General features: G+C 39.8%; 1 protein-coding gene across 1 annotated transcript in view; it reads right to left on the bottom strand.

Moving 5' to 3' along the window:
• Stat4 (signal transducer and activator of transcription 4) overlaps window positions 1-23,985 on the bottom strand; it is a 99,303-nt gene extending 75,318 nt beyond the window's left edge. The window contains exons 1-2 of the mRNA XM_045147332.1: window positions 23,858-23,985; window positions 20,763-20,907 (exon numbers count right to left, since the gene is read on the bottom strand). Coding sequence (XP_045003267.1) covers window positions 20,763-20,907; window positions 23,858-23,985 — 273 coding nt within the window. The remainder of the gene's footprint in view (window positions 1-20,762; window positions 20,908-23,857) is intronic.
• Between the last annotated feature and the right edge of the window lie 2,425 nt (window positions 23,986-26,410).

The following is a 26,410-nucleotide window of genomic DNA, read 5'->3' as shown; positions in this document are numbered from 1 at the left end:
ACAGTCACACCAGGACACAGCTTTGGGAAAAGGGTATAGGTTGGGGTTTTGCTGACCTACTTGTCTCTCTGCCTGGTCATGAGTGCCAGACAAAATGCCAGTCTTACTCAGAAGCCTTGCAGAGTCCTGTTGCTTTGGGCTTGATTCTGTCTTATTAGCGTGCCCAAGAGCTCATGGGTCATTTCTATTTGGTCACTATTTATTTGTGCATAGTTGGATAAATGCTACTTTCACTGGAGCAAAATTTCAATAGCTGTGGCTTCCTATTTGCATTGAAGATCCTAGGTGGCATTGTTTGTCTTGTATGTGGGCATGGGCTTGGTCTAGATGTGGCATTTGGAAGACAGTCTCTGGCCTCTCTCTCCGCCTTCACTGGGATGGGTCTCTCTGCCTCCATGTGCACTAGAGAAGCTGGCTGGCAAGTTTCTTGGCTCTGCTTTCCATTAAGGTCACAGGCACATTTACCACTTTGTGACCAGCTCAGTGTGGCTCCTGATCTGGGGATCTAACTCAGACCAGCAGGCAAGCAAGCAAGCACCTTTAACCACTGAGATATCTCCTCAGCCCCCAATGCTAGGTTCTTTGTTGACTAATCACACACAGCTATGTGGAAAGTTCAGATAATACTGTATTGATTAGATGGTACTGCTGGGGCATTTGCTCGGGATCATGGAAAAAATTTAGGGTGCTGATGAGTTTTCAGAAAAGTTGCATTTCTTATATAAAAAAAACTATCCTCATGGGGTGAAACATGAGAAGGGTCATGGCAGAGTTAATGGTACACTTCCCTGCTTCCAGTGACAATGTGAAGTTAAGGTCACACGTACTTAGGCTAGGTACAGGCCTCAATAGTGGAATTCTTGCCCAGCATGTGAGAGGTCCTGTGTTCAATCTCTAGTGCTAGGGTGGGGGTAGGTTTGACGGGACACATTTCCTCATACCTGTAATCCCACTTAGGAGATTCAGGAGGCTGAGGCAGGAGGATTGCCAAAAATTCAAGGCCAACCTGTCTACTTAGTGAGTTTCAGACCAGTCTGGTCTATATAAGGGGACCTTGTCTCAAAAACTAAAAAGAAAAAAAAAAATAATAACATGTAATCTTTGTCTGCAGGAGTCCACCAGTACTGACAAGAGCAGAGACGCCTGGCAGTGCCATGTTCTACTGCCCCTTCTCTGAGGACGGTTCACCTGCTGTACCCCAGCCTGTGTCGGCCTTCTCCCCTGCTCTCATTGGTATGCAATTACTTTGCAAGCGAAAGGGTAGATGAAGAAGAATCGGCTTAGTTTAATAAAAAATAGCTTAAGGAAAGTTGGTACATGTTATTTCAGGTTACAAAAAAAAATACCCAAGTGACCTATAAAATAATCCACTAATAAAATCAATGTAGATTTAGGATAAATCAGAAGCAATAAGCCTATAGATTTAGAAACCTTTCTAAAAACCATCTTGCATCCAATTTAGACGAGGGCAGCAGGTTTTTGGAGTGGCCCAGGCTGGTTGTCTTTCTTGATTGAAAGCAAGACACCAGTGATTTCCAATGACTTGTTAACCTTCTGCCCACTTGGGAAGGTCACACCGGTCACAAGGGCAGACTCCTGTTGTGTTGTATCCCCACCATCAGCAGAGTCCGTGCAAAGAGCTCCTCAGTGTGCACTTGCTGGATGAACGGATGACTAGAAGGAAATTTACTCCAACTTGTCAGAAATGACAAGAGGTATGGGCAGACATGTCACAAGTACTTGTGAATCCATCACATCTACAGGGAAGACAGCGCAAACATTCCATCTTTTTTTGAGGCAAAGAATAATGACATGTATGTGATGTCTGTGTGGTTGTTTCACATTACTCTAGACAACGAGCCCATTTTGGCAACACTTTATAATCACTAATGGAACTTTATGTTTGCTTTTGAGACAAGGTCTCAAACTTCCTACAGAGCTGCGAATAACCTTGAACTGCTGATCCTCCTGTTTCTACTTCACACATACTGAGATTATAGGTGTGAATTGAAACAGAATCTGGAGTGGGGCTAATTTTTAAAAATGTCTCTGGGTCGGGCTGGAGAGATGGCTTAGCAGTTAAGCGCTTGCCTGTGAAGCCTAAGGACCCCGGTTCGAGGCTCGGTTCCCCAGGTCCCACGTGAGCCAGATGCACAAGGGGGCGCACGCGTCTGGAGTTCGTTTGCAGAGGCTGGAAGCCCTGGCGCGCCCATTCTCTCTCTCCCTCTATCTGTCTTTCTCTCTGTGTCTGTCGCTCTCAAATAAATAAATAAAAATTTAAAAAAAAAAAGTCTCTGGGGATTCTAAAACCTAGATAGTGTTGAGAACAATGGTGGGGAAGCCCTATCTCCTAAACTAGGTCATCGTAAGAACTCCCTGAGCTTCACTGAGCACTTAATTCACAACAAATGGATTTCTTTTCTTTCTTTCTTTCTTTCTTTCTTTCTTTCTTTCTTTCTTTCTTTCTTTTTTTCCTCGAGGTAGGGTCTCACTCTAGCCCAGGCTGACTTGGAATTCACTATATAGTCTCAAGGTGGCCTCAAACTCACAGCAATCCTCCTACCTCTGCCTCTCGAGTGCTGGATTAAAGGCGTGTGTCACCATGCCCGGCCTGCACATGGTCTCTAATCTTTAACTTTTGGAATGTTGAAGGTGGTCTCAATGTCAGGAAGGAAGCCTTAGTTTCTAATTCTGTAAGGCTCTTCTGACTTCAGGTTTCACCTTACTGAAAGTCTGTGGCTTCTACTTCCATGTTATCACAATGGAATTTATCACAAGACTTTTTCTCAGCTATTCCTAGGCTTTCTTCTTGTCCTAAAATAATAGCTCGACAGCCTTCATTAGACTATATCTTTATTACTGTAAGTCGATTCTCATCTATCTAGAGTCAAAGCTGTGTGTAATCAAGTGTCAGGATGAGTTGTTTGGACACTAAGGGCTGTAATGGCAGAGGAGGAAGAGATCGATGAGGATTTTAATGGCATGCAGAATAGGTTGCAGGGTGAAACCTGCTGGAGAGGAGAGGACAGGGCACCTGCGTACTGGGCAGAGGCCATGGCAAGAAATGTACAAGAGCTGATTCTAGGAACACAAAATGCTCATTTTAGGGCTGGAGAGATGGCTTAGTGGTTAAGCACTTGCCTATGAAGCCTAAGGACCCCAGTTCGATGCTCGATTCCCCAGGATGCACAAGGGGGCACACACATCTGGAGTTCGTTTACAGTGGCTGGGGCCCTGGCGCACCTATTCTCTCTCTCTCTCTCTCTCTCTCTCGCTCTCGCTCTCGCTCTCGCTCTTGCTCTCTCTCCCCCTTTCTCTGTTGCTCTCAAATAAATAAATAAAAATAAATTTTAAAAAGTGCTCATTTTAATTGTGATCTTCCTGCCAGAAGTACACCACATTGTAAACTCCCCAAATTCTACCTATCCTGTCCTCCTGTGTAAACCCCACCTTTCAAGTGCTCCATCAGAATTGCAAGTGAGGCTGCAAATCTACATTTTAACAAGTTCCCTGGGTGATCCTTATCACGAAACACTAACCAGAGGAGATGAATCGACCTACACAGTTCACAAGGAAGATGGATGGGACAGAATGGTTCCCCCAAAGAACCAAGTGCAACAAACCTGTGCTTCTGTCGAAATAAATCAGATTTGCCATTTTTCATTTATCAAATTGGCAAAGATTAAAACACTTTGTACCGCTCGGTGCTGATGATGGAACGAGCTTTTACACACTGCCAGTGGGACTGTGCATTGGCATATTACTACAGGACAATTTGGCAAATCTTATCAAAAGGCTTGACATTTTTCACAGTCTTTGACATAGTAATTCCACGTGTAGAAATTTATCCTAAGGCTGTGGTTTCAACCCTGGCAGTTTATCAGAGTCACCAGTAGAGCTTTTATGAATTACAAATTTCAGGACCCCACTCGATGTCTGGGAATGAGGTCTAAGGATTTGGTGTCTTAAAAAAAGAACAAACATGTAATTTGAGCCTTTTCTTTTAAGGTCAGGTAATAGAAAAGTCAGCAGTTGGTGAGCATTCTGTCCTGCACTTCCTCCCTCACTGTCCATGAATGGTCGACCGCACTTGAGCTGGTGTTTCTCTCTCACTAGCATACATTATAGACCAGACTTCCTGCCGCTTCAGCACACAGTCGGGTGCCTTGTGATGGGAACGTCAGCAACAATGGTCACATAAGATTACCATGAAGCTGACAATCATACGGCCTAGTGACATTGAAGCTGCCATACCGTCATTAGCACTCATCATGGATTTGTTAAATAAATAAGCGGGCTGCACTGCGTTGCGTAAAGGAACAACACATGCAATAAGGTGTAGTGCCCACCTGATACCGCTACCACACAGTGCTATGACTGGTTTCTGTGCCTACTTTTATCATCTTAGCATGCACTCCCTGTACACATAAAAAAGTAAACTAGGAGGGTAGGAGAGACGACTTAGCAGTTAAAGCACTTGCCTGTAAAGGCTGAGGACCCAGGATTGATTCCCCAGTACCCACGTAAGCCAGATGGACAAGGTGGCACAAACATTTGGAGTTCATTTGCAGTGGCACAAAGCCCTTGCATGCACACAGACTCTCTCTCTCTCTTTTTCTGTGTCTGTTTCTTTCTCTCTTTCAAATAAATAATTAAACTTAGGCTAGAGAGATGGCTTTCTTATAAAGCCTGCTGTACCAGGTTCGATTTCCCAGTACCCATGTAAAGGAAGATGGACAAAGTGACACACACATATGGAACTTGTTTTTAGTCACAAGAGGCCCTGGAGTGTCCATATTCTCTCTCTTTCTTACACACAGACACACTCTCTCTCTTTATAAATAAATAAAATATTAAAAGTTAAAAATAAGTAAAATAAACTTAACTGCCTATGCGTGCTTCACAGGCAGTCGCTTTCTAAGTTTCACGATTGAGTCTCTTGATTGCATCAAAGGGCCATGTCAAGTGACAGATCTATGCCATTCAGGTCTCTATAAGTATACTTTATGATGAAATTGTCTAATGGCACATTGCTGAGAATGTGTCCCTGACATTCAGCAATGAATCATTCTATCTACTTTTGTTTTATTTGCTATTTAATGATATAGTTCCCCTTTCACTATACATGAGTCGTAATAAACTTTACCTGTTTTAAATGTATTCTACACAGTGTAAATTGCAGTTTGTAATCTGATAAAGATTCACTAAAACATGTCTTATTTGAAATTACCACAGATGAATTCCAGACAGTGAAATAATTCATCCCAGTATATTATGCTATTGGGATTTTAATATTTTAATAGAACTATATAATATGCATAAAATACTTCAATTCAATCTCTGTAGACATTTAAGGATAACTGTTCAAGATCATTTCAAATTTTTATTATGACTAATAAGAAAATGATCATTCTTGCATGTCTAGCCATCCCTTTCTCAGCGTGATAGTTTTTATGGATACATATCTAGAAATAGATTTGCTTAGTCACATTAAACTTGGAATTGAAAATGATTTTTGCCAAGTGTGGCAGGCAGACCTAACTAATGTCTGCAAAAATTCCTGCTTCCTCTTGGCAAAGGTGCTAGGTGTTGGCATCAGCTGGAAGGCTTGCTAGTTATACTTCCTGTACCCTTTGTATGGTTGGGAAAAGTGTTACTAGTTCCTGCTAAAGAGATGCAGATAGAATGTATCACAGCCAAGGCATTAAGTGCAGCTCTGCCTTCACCCCTTTCTCTCTCTTCCTATGTGCCTGCAGAGGCATCCTGGCCCCTCAGGAATTGCTGAGCTGCGTGGGGGAAGGGCTGCGGAAAGGATCTCTGAATCACCTGAAATGAAAGTCACTCACTTATCTCCCAGTTTAATAAGCATTAGATGGTTAACTGCGCAACAAGTGAACTTTTGGGGTGGTTTATGCAGTAGCTACTATTATCCTCACTGACATATCAGTGTAGATTCATAAGCAGGTATTAAAAACTGAAATGTCACAAGTGATTTTGATGCTTGGGTGAAAACCCACTGTCCTAATAGATACAAATATGAGTGGAAATTTCACAATAGGTATATGAGTCTTACCTATTAACAGTGGTGAAAAACTAGAAAAAATAATAAATGCCCAACAACGAGTAAATAAACATGAAGTTAAGCCAGCTATGGTGGATATGCCTGTAGTCCTAGCACTTGGTCGGTGGAAGGAGGAGGATTACCACGAGTTTGAGACCAGTCTGAGCTACCAAAAATAAAAAGTAAACACAAAAAGTGCTAAAATAACATGCTTAACGACATGAAATGATGTTGGCTACTTAAGTGACTACATTAAACTTAGGAAAGAAAGTTATAAAACACTACTGATTTTAGAATTAATTTTAAAATAAATTAATAATGCCAAGAAATATACTATACTGTACAGATTGGTTATCAATTAAAGACAGGATTACAGGGGGATTTGCATATTGAGGTTTTCCAAACTTTACTGGACATACACCACTTTTGTAATAAAAATATGGTTAAAAATAAGTTGGCATGACATTAAGCTGCATTAACAAAGACATAAGCGCCAGGAACCCAGAAATCAACCCGTGCATGGCTCAGAATGCATGATTTTGATGTTGGCTACTTTTGAAAAAGAAGACTTAAACCCAAGGTCATTCACATGCTTGTCAAAGGCCTTATATGGAATATTTTTAACAATTATATGTTTCATTAACTCATTAGCAAAGCTAGAACTTAAGATCTATATTCATTTAGATTTTTAGTAAAACTAAAAGATTGCATAAAAGAAAGATGGGGAGGGTCAATCAAAATTCAAGATATCCTGAATAAGACATATGAAAATCTATTTTCTTGAATAATGGCACATCCAGAAGCCATAGATTGTTACTATGAAAATTTCAGTGCCAGGTATGGGATACTTTTCCAGTGAGTTGTTAGCCAGGGAGGTCACTGTTGCCTCTAAAACATTACAGGCTATTGCCAAGGCCTTTAGTTTCCCATGGGAAAGAGATGATAAGACCCTATTGCTGAAGACTTCACGTGCCTGCCTGAGCAGCAGTCACTGAGAAATTAAGCTGGTGCTGAGCAGAAAATCTTTTCCCTGTAGACCAGCCAACTGAAAGCTGGAAAAAGCTGCGCTGTATGCAGCCTTATGGGAGAGAGAAGTCATCAGCGGTGAAAACACTGAACACTGGAAGCCTCAAGTTTGGCCAGACAGGCCAAATGACTGAATGAGTGAAATAGTGGCATGCCTGCTCTGGGGGAAAACAACTGTTCTCTAATTGGACTGAAGGCCTATGCTATGGGAGGAAATACATGCTGGTACTGAAAACTTAATCAAAAGCCTATGGCAGGAGAGGTCATGAGTCTTATGAGTATAAAGCCTGCTCTTGTCTGGATAAATGCATATATTGTTCTCACCAAATTGCCCTGAAAGCACTACACTTAATGTTCATACTTATATATTAATGCTACTCTCACTTCTGGTTAGAGAAGCTTCTTTTTTTCTGATGGCAATGACCACAGTGATGATCCAAAAGGCAACACAGTGCTGTAAAGGAATGGAGGAGTGTCCAGCACTGAACGATCTGACAGCCTCCAAGGCTGTCAGAAGAGGTGGCAGAAAGAATATAAGAGCCAAAGAAAGGGTACCACTCCTTACATACAACTGTCTGGACAGTAATTGGCCTTGATATACAAGACCTTGTAGTGCCTAGCAATACCTACACAAGACCCTTATAGTAGGAAAAAAAGATGATGCCACCAAATTAAATGGAGAGAAGGAGGGCATATCTATATCTATATCTATATCTATATCTATATCTATATCTATATCTATATCTATATCTATATCTATATCTATATCTATATCTATCTATCTATCTATATATATATATATAAAATATATATACATATATATAATATATAAGTACACGCACATTTTATATATATATATATATAAAATGTGTGTGTGTGTGTGTGTGTGTATTTAAAACAAAACAAAAAACCAAAAGAGTTACAAACTTAGAAAGTTAATAGACCACAAAATATAAGTTCTGTCTTTATAAGGCCTAGAGAACATGTTTCCAAAGGTGAACTATTGTTCCATTCACTAATAAGTTCTTTTATTCAAGAAGTGAACAATGGAAAAATAAGTAATATTTAGCAGAAGTGACCAAAGGAAGTCTTTACTAGAGCTCATACTTGTAAGAGTTTGGAGAGGTTACAAATTCTGTTCATACAACCATTCCCTAGAGATTTAGATAACAGGTCACGGAGGTATATCTTGGTGTGTTGTGTGTGTGTACTTGCATGTGTGTTTGTGTTCAAAGGATGGGGCACCTTCATGTCCTGTTTTTGCCCTGTAACTTCTTATTTATGGATGAAAATATAGGGGGAAAGAGTAATGTGAGATACCAGTTATAGAACTTTGAAATGATAATTTAAGATTCTGCAAGATTTTACATTTCCTTTTACATATAAAGGAATCATGAAATTGAAGTTGGAAGTGGAGTACTCATTTCTAGGGGACTGGTTAAGTTATAGTTTGTTCATAAGATAAGAAAGACTCACCTAGAACACTGAAAACATTGTTGAGAAGAATTAAATACCTGAATAGATGGGAAGATGCTTTATGTTCATGGGTTGGAAGGTAAAATATTATTAAGATGCCCATTTTTTTCCTAAATGATCTATATACCATTCAATGAAATCCCAATAAAAAAATCCCAGCACACTTATTCATGGAAACTGACTAGCTAGTTCTAATATTTATAAGTTTGTATTGAGGCAGAAGACATAGGTTGTTATTAGAAACATTTCAGTGCCAAGGGTGAGAAACCATCCAGTGAATATTTGGCCAGGGAGGCCCCTAATGTCCCCAAAACATGGCAGGCTTTGTTGCCTCCCCCAAAACTGGATGGTAAGAACATATTGCTGAAGAAAACACATGCTTGGGCTACAGGTCACTGAGAAATCAAGTTGATGCTGAGCTGAGCTGGAAACCTCCTCCCTGTTGACTAGCTGTCAGAAAGCTAGAAAGAGCTATGCTACATGCAGCTTTTTAGTAGAGAGAAGTCACCAATGGTGTTAAACAGCAGTGGACCCTGCAAGTCTTGTGGCTGGCCAGCCAGTGCAATAGTAGCATGTCTGTTAAGAGGGAAACCAACTGTGCTCTGACTAGGCAGGAGGCCTCCCCCATAGAATTAATTCCTTTCTGATACTGAAAACCAAATCAGAAGCCTATGGCTGAGGCAATCATAAGCCTCAGGGAAATAACAACTCTGAGTAAATGGATATATTATGCCCACCTCTAGTCACTTACATTTATGCCTATATATTAATGCTATTTTCACTTTTGGCTATAGAAGCTTCTCCTTTCAGATGATGGTGATGCTAAACTCACCATAGTGCTGAGAAGAAGTGACAATGGTGTGTTCAGCACTAAGTGAGACATTTCTATCACGCCTTCCAAGGCTCCGGGAACATTGAGGAAGACGTGGTGGAAAGAATTTAAGAGCCAGTGGAAGGAGAGGACTACTTACAAGGCTGTCATCCAGACACAAAGTGACCTTGATATTCATGACCTCAGTGGTTGCTACTACCTACACAAGATCTGCATAATAGGAGGGAAAAAATGATGGCATCAAAATAGTAGATAGACCAGTTGGAAAGAAGAAGGGATTAGTGGAGAGGGTGTTGGGAGAGGGAAATGGGGGTGGCGGAAGGGGATTATAATCATGGTATATCTTCTATATTTATGGAAGTTGTCAATAAGTAGTTAAAATAAGAATTAGGGCTGGAGAGATTGCTTAGTGGTTAAAGCACTTGCTTGCAAAACCCAAGGACCCATGTTTTGTTCTGTAGGTCCCACCTAAGCCAGACGCACAAGGTGATGCAAGCTTACAAGGCTGCACATGCGCATAAGGTAGTGCACGCGTCTGGAGTTTGACTGCAGTGGCTGGCGTGCCAATTCTCCCTCTCTCCTGTAAAAAAGTTACAAATAAAATGTAAAAATGCAAACAGTATTGGGTAGGTATAGTGGCATAGCCACAGGAGGAGAATCAGGAGTTTCAGGTCATCCTAGCTACACAGTGAGTCTGAGGCCAACCTGGGCTACATGAGACTCTATCTTAGTAAAACAAATGAACAATATTTCAGACCACTTGTAAATTACTGAGAAATTCAAAGCAGTCAAACAAGTCTACTAATAAAAATAACTTACTAACTTCAATAAAAAGCTTCCTAAATGGAGTGGCACCCTTCATAGACCTCGCAATGCCTAGCAATACCTACACAAGACCCTCATGCTAGGAGAAAAAGATCATGACATCAAATTAAAATACAGACTAATGGGGAGAGGGAGAGGATATGATGGAAAGCAGAGTTATGAAGGGGAAAGTGGAGAAGGGTGGGAAATACCATGGTTTGTTGTCTGTAAGTATAGAAGTTGTCAATAGTACATATATATATATATATATATATATATATATATATATATATATATGTAATAAAATTTTGAGCCAAAAAAAGCTTCCTAAAAGTCTATAATAAAGAGAATGTGTAGGTGCTGAGGCGATGGCTCAACAGGTAAGAGCCCTTGTTGTACAAACAGAAAGACTGAATTCAGTCCCCAGAACCCATATAACTGCCAGGCATAATTTCCCATGCTTGTAACCCAGTGCCGAGGGGTGGGCAGAAACAGGAGGATCACTGGGGCTCCCCTGGCCAACCAATCTAGCACAAAAATGGAGAGCTCCAGGCTCAGTGAGAGACATGTCATAAAATCCAGACAGAAGGATGACGATACAGGACACGAACATCTTCCTGTGGCCTCTGCACACATGAACATGGAGTGTACATGCACACACACACACCCCCACACACACCACTTACTACACACCCAATCCTGAATGTGAAAGGTCCCAGAGGAAATCAAGAGGAAAGACTTGGTTGTCAAGGACAAACAGGTTTTAACAGTCCACAAATAGTAGTGACCATTCTAAAAATAGGAAAAATTGGGCCTCATGAAATTAAGAACCTTTGTTCTTTCAAGACAGCAAGTACAATAGCCTAATAACAAAAGGCACAGTGTGGAAGGTGTTTACCATATGCGTCTTCAGGATAGGATCATTCAGAACATACAAAGGACTACAAATCAACAAAGCAAAAACACACCACAATTTTAAAGTGGATAAAAACTTCGAGTACTAAAAAAGGAGGATTTCAAAATGGCAGCTAAGCAAAAGAGTCACAACATGTTTAACTATCAGGACAAAAGTTAAATGTTTATTTATTTTAAATTTATTTGAGAAAGAGAGGCGATAGAGAGGAAGAGAATGTGTGCTCCAGGCCTTTAGTCACCACAAACTCCAGATGCATGCACAGTCTTGTGTATCTGGCTTATGTGGGTAGTGGGGAATTGATTCTGGGCCTTTAGGCTCCACAGGCAAACACCTTAACCACTCTGTAATCTCTGTAGTCCAGGACAAAAAAACATAAGTTATAATCACACTAGACATAGTAAAAATGACCAAAGTAAATACATGTTTTGGCAAAGAAAGGGGCATCTGAACTCCCCTTGACTTTGGTGCCAGTGTAAGTCAGCTCACACATGGTGCAAAGTGGTAAGATGTCTATGACAGATGATGTTCCAACAAGTCTGCCTCTTAGAATACCACCCCCAAAACATGCGTGCTTAGACCTACTAAAAGATAAACAAGAATGCTCTCGAGTCTTATCATAATACAAAAAAGTAGAAACAGACAGTTTCCACCCACAAAAGAATGAATAAATTGTGCTATGTTTATACCACAGAAACTAGGCTGAAATTTATGAAAAAGGGAACTCTAGATACACACATCTGCTTGGATAAACTTATTATGCAGAATGAAAAATCTAGCCCCAAAATGATTCTGCAAAATGTCAATATGGAGCTGGAGAGGTGGTTCAGCAGTGAAAGGTGCTTGCTTGCACGTCCTGCCAGTCTGGCTTTGAGTCCCCAGTACCCACGTAAAGCCAGACCACACAAAGTGGCAAATGCATCTGGAGTTCGTTCACAGTGGCACGAGGCCCTGGCGTGCCCATATTCTTTTCTTTCTTCTTCTCTACCCTCCCCCTCTCTTCTTTCCCTCTTTCTCTTCTCTTTCCTTCCTTTCTATTTCCTTCCCTCACTTCCTCCCTCCTCAGTCTCTCCAGAGTGAATTTCAGGTCAAACAGGGCTAGAGTGAGACTTTCCTTCAAAGAAGGAAGTGTTCTATCCCTTGATCTGGTAGTAGTTATATGGGCATATAGTTTTAAAATTCTATTGGGCTATATAGTAAAGATTTGGAGATATATATATATATATATATATATATATATATATATACATATATATATATACACACATATGCTATATATTGACAGAAACATCTTCCAAGTGATACACTTTGCCATAAAATAGGACACAGTGGAGATCTCTGTCTTCATCTCTTTCTATTTGAGGATCCCACTGTAGCATGAAAGCAGGGTGGGCAGTGACAAGAAATATTTCTAAGCAAATCTTCAAAGTCACTGTGTCGCTGTCCTGCACTGGGACATGAAAAGCTTCAAGATCTTCTGCACTCTGTGCCCCAAGTGCCCTTGACTTAGCTCGTGAGCAGCTGCAGAGAGCTCAGAAGGACTACATCTGCCTCTCCGCGGGAGGGCTTCATCTAGTGTGCTTGTCTGTGGCTCTCTTCCACTTCAGCCCTTCCTCTGAAAGTTTTCCCCAGCTTTCCTGCTTCTGCCCCATCTAGCCTGACCTTTCCCTCACACACCGCAAATTCTAAACACACTGCTTTGCAGAGCTAGTTTTGTCCATTCTTCAAAATCGATGGCTTTAGGAAATAAAAACTCATCATCTAAATTGCTCATAAGAACATTCTAAACTGCACTGTGACATTCTCTCTGCTAGTTAAGGATATTCATTGCAATAAGGCAATACTCGTACTTTAAATGTTGGCTCCACTGTGCATTTAGTGAACAAGGCATAGAGCCCTGCGATGCACTGGGTTGTGAGTTAAGTACCGGGAATGTAAGGATCAACGCACTGAAGGAACTCAGCCTTGTGGAAGAGACAGGCATATGTATGAATGTGTTAGTTCCAGTTACTTTCTATTAATCTTCTACTGTAAAGCTCTTAAAATATGTCAAACTCATCTTGTTATCCACCTCCCTTCCCAAACCTAATCTTCATTATGCATTAACATCCAAGTAATAACCCAAACGAAATGGCTAAGTCATCTCTTATTTTTCACTCCCTCGCATATTTCATGTCTATTTCACTCATCACATGGCAATTCTTTTGCTAAATTATCTCACAACCCCAGCACATATTTGTCACGCTCATTGCCACTGCTACACTCAGAATCCTATTTTTCACTGAGCTGCTATATTAATGCCTAAGTAGCACTTGATCAGTGCCCGATACACTAACCCCAGTGTTACCATGGAGATCACTCTCTTTTCCTGTTTCTCTGGGAAGTCTTTGTATGATTCAGAGAAGGGAAAACAAGGCCCTAAAGGAGATAAGGTGAGTTGATGATGTAGTCAGTTATAGAAAGCCAATAAGACATAATTTTTTCCAATATAAATCCTCATAGATAAGGGTTGAGTGGAGAGAAGTTGTGTGTGTGCATGCGTGTGTGTGCGTGTGCGTGTGTGTGTGTGTGTGTGTGTGTGTGTGTGTGTGTGTACTGTATGTGCACTTGTGTGCATGCAGAGGCCAGAGGACAAACTTGGTTGTCACCTCAGGAGCCATCAACCTTTTGAAAAGACAAGGTCATTTCAGGATCTGCAACCCACCAGATAGGCCTCAAAGGCTTCCAGAGAGCCCCAATGATCCACCTGTCTTTACCTCCCCCAAATGGATTATAAGTGCATAACACCACCACCAGGCCAGGCCTTAAAAAAAATAGGTTATTGGGATTGAACTCAGGACTTAATGGCTAAGCCATCCCTCCAGCCCTCTTATAATATCTTTTATCAACTTGGTTTTCATCTTTAGTTTATGTTTGTTATTATTATCAACATATTTCATATAAATGTATCATGTGTTGGTACCCTCTTTGCTCTCATCCCTGCCCCCCCCATTCTATTGGGGACACTCCTCAGTGGATTTGCAGGTGTTCCCTATGGGGTTGTAGTTTATGTGTTGTGGGAACAACAGTCAGTTATTTTGGGGGAGAAGGAATGCCTTTGGGCATGATGTCTCAACCTGTAGCTATTACAATCTTTCTGCCCCTTTTCCAAAACTTCCCTGAGCTGTGATGAGTGAATTTTAAGTTTACTTCAATGATGAGCTCTTAGGAGCCTCTGGATCTCTGCTTTGGTAGCTGTTGAGTGTCCTCAGCATCTGTCTCCTTCACCATGGCACTGATGAACAGGTTTAGCATGGAAGCAGAAGCAGCACTCCTTTTTAGTTTCCAGGGTTTTTCCTAGTTTAATCCTTTTTTAAAAAATTTTTATTAACATTTTCCATGATTCCATGCTCACTTTTACATGCTCATCATTTTCCATGATTCCATGGTAATTCCCTCCCTCCCCCCGCCCCGACACTTTCCCCTTTGAAATTCCATCATATTACCTCCCCATCTCAATCATTGTACTTACATACATACAATATCAACCTATTAAGTACCCTCAGAAGCAGCACTCTTGCTCATAGGCCTTTTTTTTGTGATGCAAGAGAAAGAGTGAGAGCAACAGAAAGAGAGAGAGAGAGAGAGGAAAGGAGAGAGAGAGAGAGAAAGAATTGGCCCACCAGGGCCTCTAGGCACTGTAACAGAACTCCAGACACATGTGCCACCTTGTGTGCATGTGCAGCCTTGCGCACGTGTGTCACCTTGTGCATATGGCTTACGTGGGAGCTGGAGAGTTGAACGTGGGTCCTATTAAGGAGAATTTTTGTCCAACATTTTCTTCAGAGTTTTCATGATTTCCAGCAGTGTATGGTAAAATCAGCATATGTTATTCCATAAAGAAGCTCCAGGTTCTAGTATGAATTTCAGAGGTCCAGTGCCCAGCAAAAGAATAAATCATTATGGTTAATGCTTAATTGTTTAAAGGGGCTGGGAAAATGGTTCACTAGGCAAAGTTGTTGTTGGGCAAATACAAGGACTTGAGTTGGAATCCCCTGTGCTCACATAAAGTCCTGGATGTGGTAGTGAGTGCCTGTAGTGAGTGCCTGGCTGGCTGCCAAATCAGGGAATTGTAAGTTAAGTGAGAAACTGTGTGTCAAAAAATAGATGAGGAACAATAGACAAAGACATCCAACACTGATCTCCGGTCTCCACACGCACACATTGTAGTCAGTGAGGACCTGATGTCAAAATCCCTGCAGATAGAGTTGATTTAACACATATGGTACATCTAGATACACAGTATAACACAAAGCAAATGATACGAGCACACATACACAATCCCACACACACGTGAACACACATACACACATGTATATAGACCATATACATACACATCCACAAAAAGAGTTTTTTAAAAATAAAAGTGCAATGTAAACAGTCTTAGGTAAGATAAAAGCAAAATGATTGAAAAAACTGAAAGTTTAGCTGTTGAGAATGTGGGTTAACCAAGGTGGATTCCAGTTTGATGTGATGTGCCTAGGGCAGGGAATTAATATGCACACCATCCACCCTCGGTAGGCTTCATCAAATTAGGCAGCAAATAAAAATCTTGACAACTCATTCACAGCACAGAAGTCTCTGCATTTCAAATATGAACAGTATGATATTGGTTTCTGATAATTATCTCAGAGGAAGATAGATTTTGAAGCATGTTTTCAGCGAGATCAGAAAGTGTCTGGGCTGACAAATTGCCAGCCTTAGTGACAGGATGGCGCGAGAAGATTGAACCCTAGACTTTAGATCTGTTCCTTCCAGGGCTTCGGCGGAGCCCGTCTCTATACTCTTACTTTGTGTGCCGTGCACAGAGGGGAAGGAAGAGGAGTGAGCTGAGAAATGGGTGAGAAGGTAAGGACTGATGGTTCAGAGAAGCTCTGGATGTCAGGCAAGGCTTTGTATTCATTTTGTTGTTGGTTTTTTTCGCCTTTCTTTCTTGGCATTACAAAATATGTGTCTACCTCACCACCTGGTCATGTTAACAGTATCACTTCAATTACTGTTCAGAACCAAGCACAGCATTCTTACAAACTAAACAAAAGTGGATCCATCTTTGGTTCAACTTTCAACTTTCACTTCCAGCACACCCAGACGACCTCCAGCAAAGAAGCCACAGTCAGGGAGAGTGCAGGACGTGTGAGAGAGGTTGTGACACTTTCTGGTGCCCCTTGCTCCTTGAATTTAAACTCTCACTAATAAAGTCATTACCATGTCTATGATGAGTTCTCCCTCAGTGGTGGAATTAACTACTAACCACACAGTTAACACCAAAACTCTCATTAGAGCTTTCTGATTGACAGGAAAAAACAAACAAACAAACAAAAAAAAAAACCACCAATTATCAGACAAGATTGTGACACCTGATTACCCCATTAATTATCAGACAAGATCACTGGTTCCTGCTTCCCCCATTTCACTAACACTTTTCAGGAATAGCCATAAAGTTTCAAGTAATTCAAAAGCCAAACAGGAAGTGTGAACTTTGTACACTGTAAACTCCATAAAGTCCACAACAGTATTGCCAGTGCTTAAAATATGAACCAAGAATATAGCAAGGACTCATTAAATACTTTTTGACTAAATAAAATTTTTTCATGTAATAGTTACAAGACATAACAAAAATGGGGCAAAAAAGCATGAAAAGGAAGAAATGGCTTCACTTGCTAGTTAGCAAGTGACAGTCAGGAGGAAAACACACAGTACCATTTTAGAATGATAAATAGTAAATGGGCCAAAGTGTATTTATATTGACTTGTAAACGTTTTAGTCACCAAAGAGATTACTTGTACCTATATTCCTTACAATACCAAAATATACCAAGCCAAAAAGAGAAAAGAAGAGAAAAGAAAAGCCCTTTTAGAAGTTCAGGGGCGATGATAAGTGTACAACATCGCAAGAGACTGTAGCACCAATAGAATTTTCCAACAGGTCTCTCTGCTTCCTTCCTGGCCTGTGAAGTTTGCTGGACAGCCAGAGTGAGGTTTGATACACAGGAATCAGTCCATGTCATTCCCCTGCTCAAATCCCTCGATGGCTTCCCCTCAGAGCTCATTGCTTTTTCAGTACTTCATGCATCCTTAAAAATTCCAGTTTACAGCTGTCCAATTTTGTTCATTTAGTATATACTATCTCAATTTTTTCTGATATCGTTTTGTGTTTTCAATTTCTTGTACACTCTTCGTACTTGTTCTAGTGGTATTTTGAGATTCTTATCATGTTTGCTCAACTTGTCTGTTTAATTTCCTTTAGTAGCCCCTTCTGTGAGTGCATCTTTGTGAATTGTCAGTACTGTGTAATAACCTGGCTCAGTGTAGGATTCTAAGTTAACGGGTATTGTACTCCAGCTTCATGATGAAATTGTTCCAACTTCTCACTTGTTCATGTTTTGGACTTGGCTTTTAGTCTATTTCTTTGTAGACTGTATGATTTTGCTTGTTAGGGTGATCTCTTTCTCTGATGTCCTGCATTGTTTGCTTTTGTTTGGAATTTTGTTTGCTTTATCATACTTAGGGCCTCTTATTTCTAGAATCTCTAAATGTATGGAAACCATCATGCCTACTAATGTTGTTTTATAACTTTTTAATTTTGTTATCCTATGATTTCCCTTGAATTTTGATAAGCTTATCTTTGCATTTAAATCTGTTATAATTTATCAAATACTTATATGCAATTTATAATGGAGTAGTTTTTAATTTTATGTAGCCAGAAATATAAGTGAAAAATGGAATTACAGATTGCTTATATGTAGCACTACCAATATTAAAATGTACAAAAATTACCCTGTCAAAAATGTGATGTTAAGTGTATTAATGGGAAAGAAAAGGCTAAACATAAATATATATTGGAAAAAAAGATAGAAAAAGTATACAAAGATAAACCAAAGAACTAAGATGGCTATGCCAAAAATAGGCAGCATAATTAAAGGTATGCATAATCCATGACTCAGTACAACATCATTGGGTATGTATGCTAGACAATGTCTTCTCCAGATTCACCAAGACACACACAGGAACATTCAGAGTAATGGTGTAAGTAGAAAATATGATAAGTAACTCAAGTGTTCGTTAATGATAAAATGAATAAATTTTGATGTATTCGTCTATAGGAATACTGTATGGCAACAAAAATGAATAAACTGCTGCAGAGGCTGACGATGAATCTCAGGAACTATGCAGAGTAAGGAAAACGTTGCTGAGGTTGACAGTAGTGCTGTGATCAGTTCAGGAAACCAGTAAACATTAAAGTCCAACTCATATGGACTTAGGAAAGAACATTCGTTTCTGTTTTGATTTTTACTACAATCACGACTTATATTCCGTGAGTATCAGTAAGGCTATCCAGTTGCTGGGTCTTATATCTTTTTAACAACTTGGTACTTGCACTGTTTTAGCTATGAAGAGGCTTCAGCCTCACTCCTCAGGGTAAATATCTCACATAGTTCTGATAGTTCTCCAGTAGCTGTAGAGTAAGGTCTACACAAAGCAACCTAAGATTTTTATACATAGTCATGGTGGTTTAAGCATAAAAGCTCTCAAATGTCACCAATGAGACGTTGAAAAATCTAGTCAATGAAATTTAGGTTATAAAAGGTGAATTAAAATTTAAGCTTACATAAACAAAGAAGCAATGATACAAGAAGTTCTGGTGAGCACTGAACCCATTTTAATATAAAATTAAAGAAATATAGAATTTTAATCATATAACAGAATAATAAACTATAACTAAAGTTTAGATGGAGGAGACAGGTGAATTCAAATTAAGAATGTTAGCTTCCTCATATTTAATAAAATAAAATACATAGACAATTGTTTTAAAGTGAATACATAATTTAAGAAGCATCAAGCAAGAGCTGGGGAGATGGCTCAGCAGTTAAAGGTGGTTGCTTGTAAAGTCTGATGACCAGGGTTCCAGTCCCAAGGCACCCACATAAGTTGGATGTAAAAAGTGGCAAAAGGACTTGGTGTTCAGTTGCAGCAGCAAGAGGCGCTAGTGAACCCACACACGCATACATGCAAATAAGTGTAAAATTTCATTAAAAAAAAATATTGAGTATACTCCATCTCTTAATACATCTCAACATTCAAGAAATACAGATAAAATTTTATATATATTCCAGTGCTTATTCCAAGTCACCCTATGTTGGTATTTATTTACAAGTTATTTACTGAGCCCCAACTCTGTGTCTAGGTATCTTTGAGGCACTAAGGCCATTAGAGTAAATGAAGCAAAATCTTTCCCTTAATGGAGATTATATTCTTTTTTAAAAAATATATTTTATTTATTTATTTGAGAGACAGTAAGAGGCAGAGAGACAGAGAGAGCACGAGAGAGAACGCGCATGCCAAACGATGCTGCCCATTGTGCATCTGGCTTACGTGGGCCCTGGAGAATTGAACTGGGATCCTCTGGCTTAGTGGAGATTATATTCTTATGACACAACATAAGTAGATATAGAGGTGATCACAAGTTGATAAAATCAATGATGGAAGGGGGAAAAAAAGAAGGTAAGGGAGTTGGGGAGTTTTTGTTGCATGTGTGTGAGAGAATCGGCTTCCTTCATGCATTCAGGTCTGCGACAGGAGTGTCAGAAGTCTGAGGTGTCAACTGCAATCTCATTTACCTGGCTATCTGCAAATATACATGTACAGAGACATGTCTGGATTGATGCATATCAAATAATAATATACCTATTTCTAGGAAGTAGATTTTGGATTATATCACACTTTCTTTGTATTTTTTAGTGCTTCAATTTCTTATTACTTGTATGCACCATTTGCATTCTATCTGAGAGAAAAAGACAGAGAGGAAATTGAAATTCAAAAAAAAAAGGGCTTACAACAGGAAGTCCAAAAATAACAATGTACAAATTACGCTTTTAGGTCATTACTTGAATTGAAAACTTACGTCCCCGCACCTGAATACTAATAGGAAATTTATTCCAAATTGCCAAACATAAATAAAACGATTTCACACACCCCTACAAGGAATATTGCCCAGTGACAACAAGCTATTAACCATAAAAACAAATGGGTATTGCTAAGAGAAAGGAGTCTGTTTAAAAGGCTGTACACTGTGTTTGTAATTTGAAGGCAGAGCATAGGGCATAAATAAACAGCACTTTTCCAGCATTCTGTGAAGGGAGGGAGACAATGGCACTCACTGTACAGTGTTGTGATGGTGGATACATGACATTATGTGTTTGCCAAAGTCCATAGACTTACTTAATTTGCCTTAGATTTTAAGTTAGTAATAATGCTCATCAGTGATAGCATACACCTATGGTGCTTCCATATATGAACGAGAACAACACTGTTACACAGAGACAAAGTCAAGGAAGGGCAGCACGAAACGACTGACTACTACACGTGTTCCATGATATTGAAATGATTGCCATGAGTCAGCAAGCCAATGTATATGATTCAAAATTTTATGGAAGTCAACATTTGGATAATAAGATCTAATTGAGCAGAACTTTTTAATGATGTGAGAACTCAAATTGTTTTTTACCCTTACATCTTGTTTAAAAATAACATAAGGCTGTATGTTTAATATTTTTGCACAGAATTTAAGACTTATACATCTGAATATTTTGAAAAAGACTAATACAATCTTACCTGAAGGACTTTTCTAATTCTCTTTAGATTATGAATCAAAAGTAGATTTTTCTCTTTGGAAACACGACCTAACTGTTCATCCAGTTGTATTAACAAGTTCTGGAGAAGAATTGTCGCCATGGTCTCATTGTTAGATGCTGCCTCCCTAGAAAGTAAGTGTTATTACTGAATAAGAAACGAATTAGTGAAATATTTACATTTTACCACATAATTTAAAAACTGTGAAATCTATTCTACAGTGATAAATATTGAGAGGGTTTTATTTAAAAGAATTGATTTATTTACACTCTGTGTGTGTGTCACACATGCATGTACTCCATGGTCTCTTGTTGCTACAATCACAAGACATATGTGCCATTTTTGTACCTGGCTTTACTTGAGTGGCTTGGGAATTGAGCCTGGGCTGACAAGCTTCGCAAGTAAGTGCCTTTAACCTTTGAGCTATCTCCCTAGCCCTAGAATGTTTTTAAAAATTAATTTCTTTTTAAAATTTTTATTTATTTATTAGAGACAGAGGTAAAGAATTAGAGAGAGAGAGAGATAAAGAATGGGCATACCAGTACCTCTAGATACTGTAAACAAACTCCAGATGCATGTGCCACCAAGTGTATCTGCCTTACATGGGTACTGGGGAATTGAATCTGGGTCCTTAGGCTTCATAGGTAAATGCCTTAAAAGCTAAGCCATCTCTCTAGCCCCCTAGAGAGGTTTTTTAAAAAAAAAAAAAAGTCAAATTGTATAAATAAAAAAGGTGGCCAACATAACTAAGCATTAGGTAATTGCATATCAAAACTACTATGAGACATCACTTCATACTCATTTGCATGTCAAAACTACTATATCTGGGCTGAAGAGATTGCTTAGAGGTTAAGGCACTTGCCTGCAGACTTAGGACCCAGGTTCAATTTCCCAGTACTCATGTAAGTCAGATGCACATGGTGGCACATGAATCTGGGTTTCATTTGCAGTGGCTAGAGGCCCTGGTGTGCCCATTCTCTCTCTCAAACAAATAAATTTTAAAAAGAAAAAAAAATTGCTATATCACTTCATCTTCATTTGAGTAGCTATCATTTTTTAAGACAACAAATAAAAGCAGAAAATAAGTTTTGGCAAGAATTTTGAAAAACTTCATCTTTTGTGCATTGCTCATGAGAATGTAAAATGATGCAGGAAATGTGGAAAACAGTATAACAGCTACTCAAAATATTAGTCATAAAATTACCACATAACCCAACAACTTGGCATTTGGGTATTATACTCAAAAGAATTGAAGGGAGGCTGGAGAAATGTTTTCGCAGTTAAGGCACTTTCTTGCAAAGCCAAAGGACCCAGGCTCAATTCCCCAGGACCCACATAAGCCAGATGCATAGGGTGATGCATACATTTGGAGTTTATTTGCCACAGATGAAGGCCTTGGTGTCTTCATTCTCTCTCTATCTGTCCGCCCCATTTCTCTCTCTCTTTCTCTCTTTCAAATAAATAAAATAAAAGGGGCTAGAGAGATGGCTTAGCAGTTAAGCACTTGCCTGTGAAGCCTAAGGACCCCGGTTCGAGGCTCGGTTCCCCAGGTCCCACGTTAGCCAGATGCACAAGGGGGTGCATGCGTCTGGAGTTTGTTTGCAGAGGCTGGAAGCCCTGGCACGCCCATTCTCTCTCTCTCCCCCTATCTGTCTTTCTCTCTGTGTCTGTCGCTCTCAAATAAATAAATAAATAATTTAAAAAATAAAAAAATAAAATAAAATAAAAGACATTTTAAGGAAAGAATTGAAGGGACTCAAACACATAATTGCATACCACTATTCACTGCAACTTTATTGGCAATAGCCAAAAGGAAGAAATAACCCTCATGCCCACTGACTGGTAAACGGATCCAACTATAGATGGCATATCTATACAAAGCAATACTATTAGCTTCAGAAATGAAGAAAGTCTGATACCTGCAATAATATGAATGAATGAATCTCAAGAACATTATATTAGATGGCATGTCAGTCACAAAAGTATAAGTATTGTGTGATACCACTTGCATAAATTATGTAGTATTCTCAAATTCATAGACAGAAAATAGAGTGGTCATGTCAGGAGCTGAGGTTGAAGGATTATTGCTTAATGAGCCAGAGATTACATTTGGGAAGACAAAGTCACGCAGACAGATGCTGGTGATAGTTGCAGAATAATGTGAATATATTCAATGCCACTGAACTATGTACTCAAAAACGGTTAAAAATAAGGAACTTTATGTTTAATTTTGAGTGTATTATTTGACTTCAACTTGCTTCAATTAAATAGCTTAAAGAGAGCCAGAGACGGGGAAAGAGTTGTTGAGGTCCACGTTCCTGCTGGGGCAGGATGTGGGGCAATTGAGGGGAGGAGGAAAGCCTTCTGTAGAGGGTGGAACAGGAATTCCTAAAAAAAGATTTATCAGTATTAAGTCTGTGATAAATGAATTCACACAATTAATAGATCTGCCTCTTGGGATTTTTTATTCATAAAAGTGGCCGGGGTCCGGTGCTTACGGAAACACAACGCATATTAAGTTTTCATCTACAGTGGATGAAACCGGAAAGGATAATGGCTCCTCTTCTTTGAGAAGGATTGCCAACATCTTGGGGGAAATGTGCGTATATGTGTGTCCGTGCACGAGTGTATTTTCATCTGTGTGTGTGTGGGAGAGCTGTGGGTACATGTGAATGAGTGCAGTGCACGTGACAGCCAGAGGACCCCTCAGATGTCATGCCCAGGAGCACTTCTGTTTGATTGCAGGGCCTCTCGTTGGCCTGGGGCTTGCCAATTACGCTGGCCTGGCTGGCCCGTGAGTGCGGAGACCCTCCTGTCTCCACCTGCCCGTGGTGAGACCGCTAGGATCACAGACACACACCATCACACCTGCTATTTTTAGGTGGTGCTGAGGATCAAACTCAGATCCGCACGCTTGTGATACAAGCACATTTTCTATCTCTACAGCTCCTGGAAACTTTTTGTAACCTGAAAAGGATGCATCTACTGAGTCAACAGTGGACCACAGAAGAAACACACATGATTACAGAACCACACATCTGTACACCAAATTCTGGGGGAAAGATATGTGAGCCTACCAGTCTTGATTCTCAATCCACTGGGCCAGCAGATGTCGGATTTCCATAGGAAAGTTGTCATCATAGAATTGATCTACTTGCTCCAAAAACTTGATTTCCAATTGTTGGACTTGATTCCACTGAGCCATGCTATTAAAGAAAAGAAGTGAAATTAGTGTTTTAAAATGTTGTTGATTGACAGCTGTGTGACATGTTTTCTTCTCTCCTTGGAACCCAATCAGATTAATTAATGTCATAGTTAAGTAACTGGAGGAAAAATTCCTCAAATTTTATCCTTAAAGAAGGCAGGAAAGAGAAAAATGCTGTCAAGTCAAAGGTACAGCCCCTCCTCTTAATGTTTTAGTGTAAGTAATCCCTAATCAAGGGGACAGTCTTCTTCCTCTGCCCCCAAACCACATCCTTCCTTGCTCTGACATGACCTCCTATGCTGCTTCTCCAGGAAGTTTTCACTCCCCTCCCCCAAGCACCCCGTGCCCGGCCGCCCCAACTTTCTACATAGAATCTAAGGCAGCTTTCTCAGCCGGTTCCTTTCATGTCCCTCACTACTAGAGCAAATATCATACTCAACATTTACTAAGCTTCCTAAAACCCTTCTAAGGCTTATTGATTAAAAAATACCCCCATCCTTCCATTACAAGCAACTGCCCAAGCACTTTTTTTCCTTTTTAACATTTCATTACTGACAATTTTATACACGTAAATCATATATTTTGGTCATATTCTCCTCCCGTTACTAAAATCTTGCCACCCACCCCTTTCCTGCTGAAACCCTTCTTCCCAGCTTGTCCTGCTTGTACTTTGATGTCTTTTTGTGTGTTTGTGACCCACAGAGTTTGATTAGGGGAGCTGGCATGACAATGGGTGAGGGCATGGGCAGCTTATCATGGCTATAGCACTGAAGACAACGTCTTTCCCCTCACAGCCTCTGAACTGCCAGCATCTCCTTATGGACTCCTTCCCCATCCATGACAGAATGTTGGCAGACTCAATCTTGTGCAGATCTTAGCAGGTAACAACAGCCACTGTTAACCAATGCAATGGCTATGTCATGTCTGGAAGATGGCGTTTGCTGCCCAAGACTGTTCTTCTTTACTTCATATTTGCTTGGCTTCTAAAGTCAACTTTATGTTCCTGATTTCTAGTCCAGTTCTCTAGTAGGTTTCTGAATAATTTCATGTATATATTATCTGGTTCTTGTAGTAGTTCAAAATGTTTCTGAAGCAATACATGTTTTTATTTCTCTCTGTAGTGATCCACTATGGTTAGGTAAAGCCTTTAAAGTCTACCTCAAAATCCTCTGTGATATGTTTCTGACAGTGGTTAAGCTCTGAAGTTACTTAGAGATAAAGAAACCATGCTGTATATATTTTACAGCTAATCATAAAAGAAAAATGTGTGTGTGTGTGTGTGTGTGTGTGTGTGTTCCCATGTTACACATCTGGCCAATATAGAAGCTGTGGAGATATTTCTAATCTTAGAAAAATGTATGACATTATCTTCTTGAAGATACAGTATTTTTCTTTGTTCAGATTCAGAATTCTTGTTTGGTCATTAATTCTAAGTCAAAGGGAAAGACAATCATGCAAGTTAGCATTTGAGTATCAACATCTCCTGAAGCTAGGGTAAGGCTTCCTTTGGCTGAGAAGTGTCTTAATAACAAATTTCATATGCACATTCTTTCTATTTTTGAACACCTTTCCCTTGAGTTCCCAGCAAATGCTCTCAAGTGTATAGAAATTTTAAAAAAATGTTGCCAGGACTGGAGAGATGGCTTAGTGGTTAAGGCACTTGACCTTGGTTTGATTCCCCAGTACCCAGATAAACCAGATGCACATGGTAGTGCATGCGTCTGCAGATCATTTGCAGTGGCTAGAGGCCCTGGCATGCCCATTCTTTCTTGAATAAGGAAAAATAAAATATTTTTGAAATGTTGTAAATGCTTTTCTAAACAGAAAGCAATTGGGGAAAGAATCTCTAATTTGCAGATGGCTTTATTTTGAAAAAGATCTTTGTGTTTCATGCTCAGTGAATGCATGCAAATGAAGCGTGGGTGACACTCTCATGAGTAGCTGGAGAACAGTATCACCTCGCTCCAGGAGGCCCGAGGCCCCAAGAGGTGAACTGGCCCATGATGTGCAGCTAGACAGGACAGACGACCTTCCTGGACAAAACCTTCTAGAGCCTGGAGATATATACACATGTATACTACATTATATTAATTATATTACAGTTTGTGAGATATGTATATATAATACATATATTATGCATTCAGCCCTCCTCAGTACTATCCACATAATGACAACAGAGAACAGCAGCTGCACTCTGGCCATTTTCACTGCTATTATTGTTATGCTATGCTATTATTATTATTGCTATGATTTGCATGAGAATGTTTTCTAACTAGGAATTTATCTACCATAGAGTCAAACCACTCCGAAAGACGGCTGTTCTTCCAAGGAGCCGAGCTCAAGACTGAGAAGAGGAAAGAGGCGTAGCATAGGGCATTCTCCTTGACAGCCTTGGGACCTGCTATAGCGCGTCTTTGCTCACTCT

This window comes from Jaculus jaculus, chromosome 4 (assembly GCF_020740685.1).
Source record: "Jaculus jaculus isolate mJacJac1 chromosome 4, mJacJac1.mat.Y.cur, whole genome shotgun sequence".
NCBI lineage: Eukaryota > Metazoa > Chordata > Mammalia > Rodentia > Dipodidae > Jaculus > Jaculus jaculus.
This window is presented reverse-complemented; position numbering and strand designations above follow the sequence as displayed.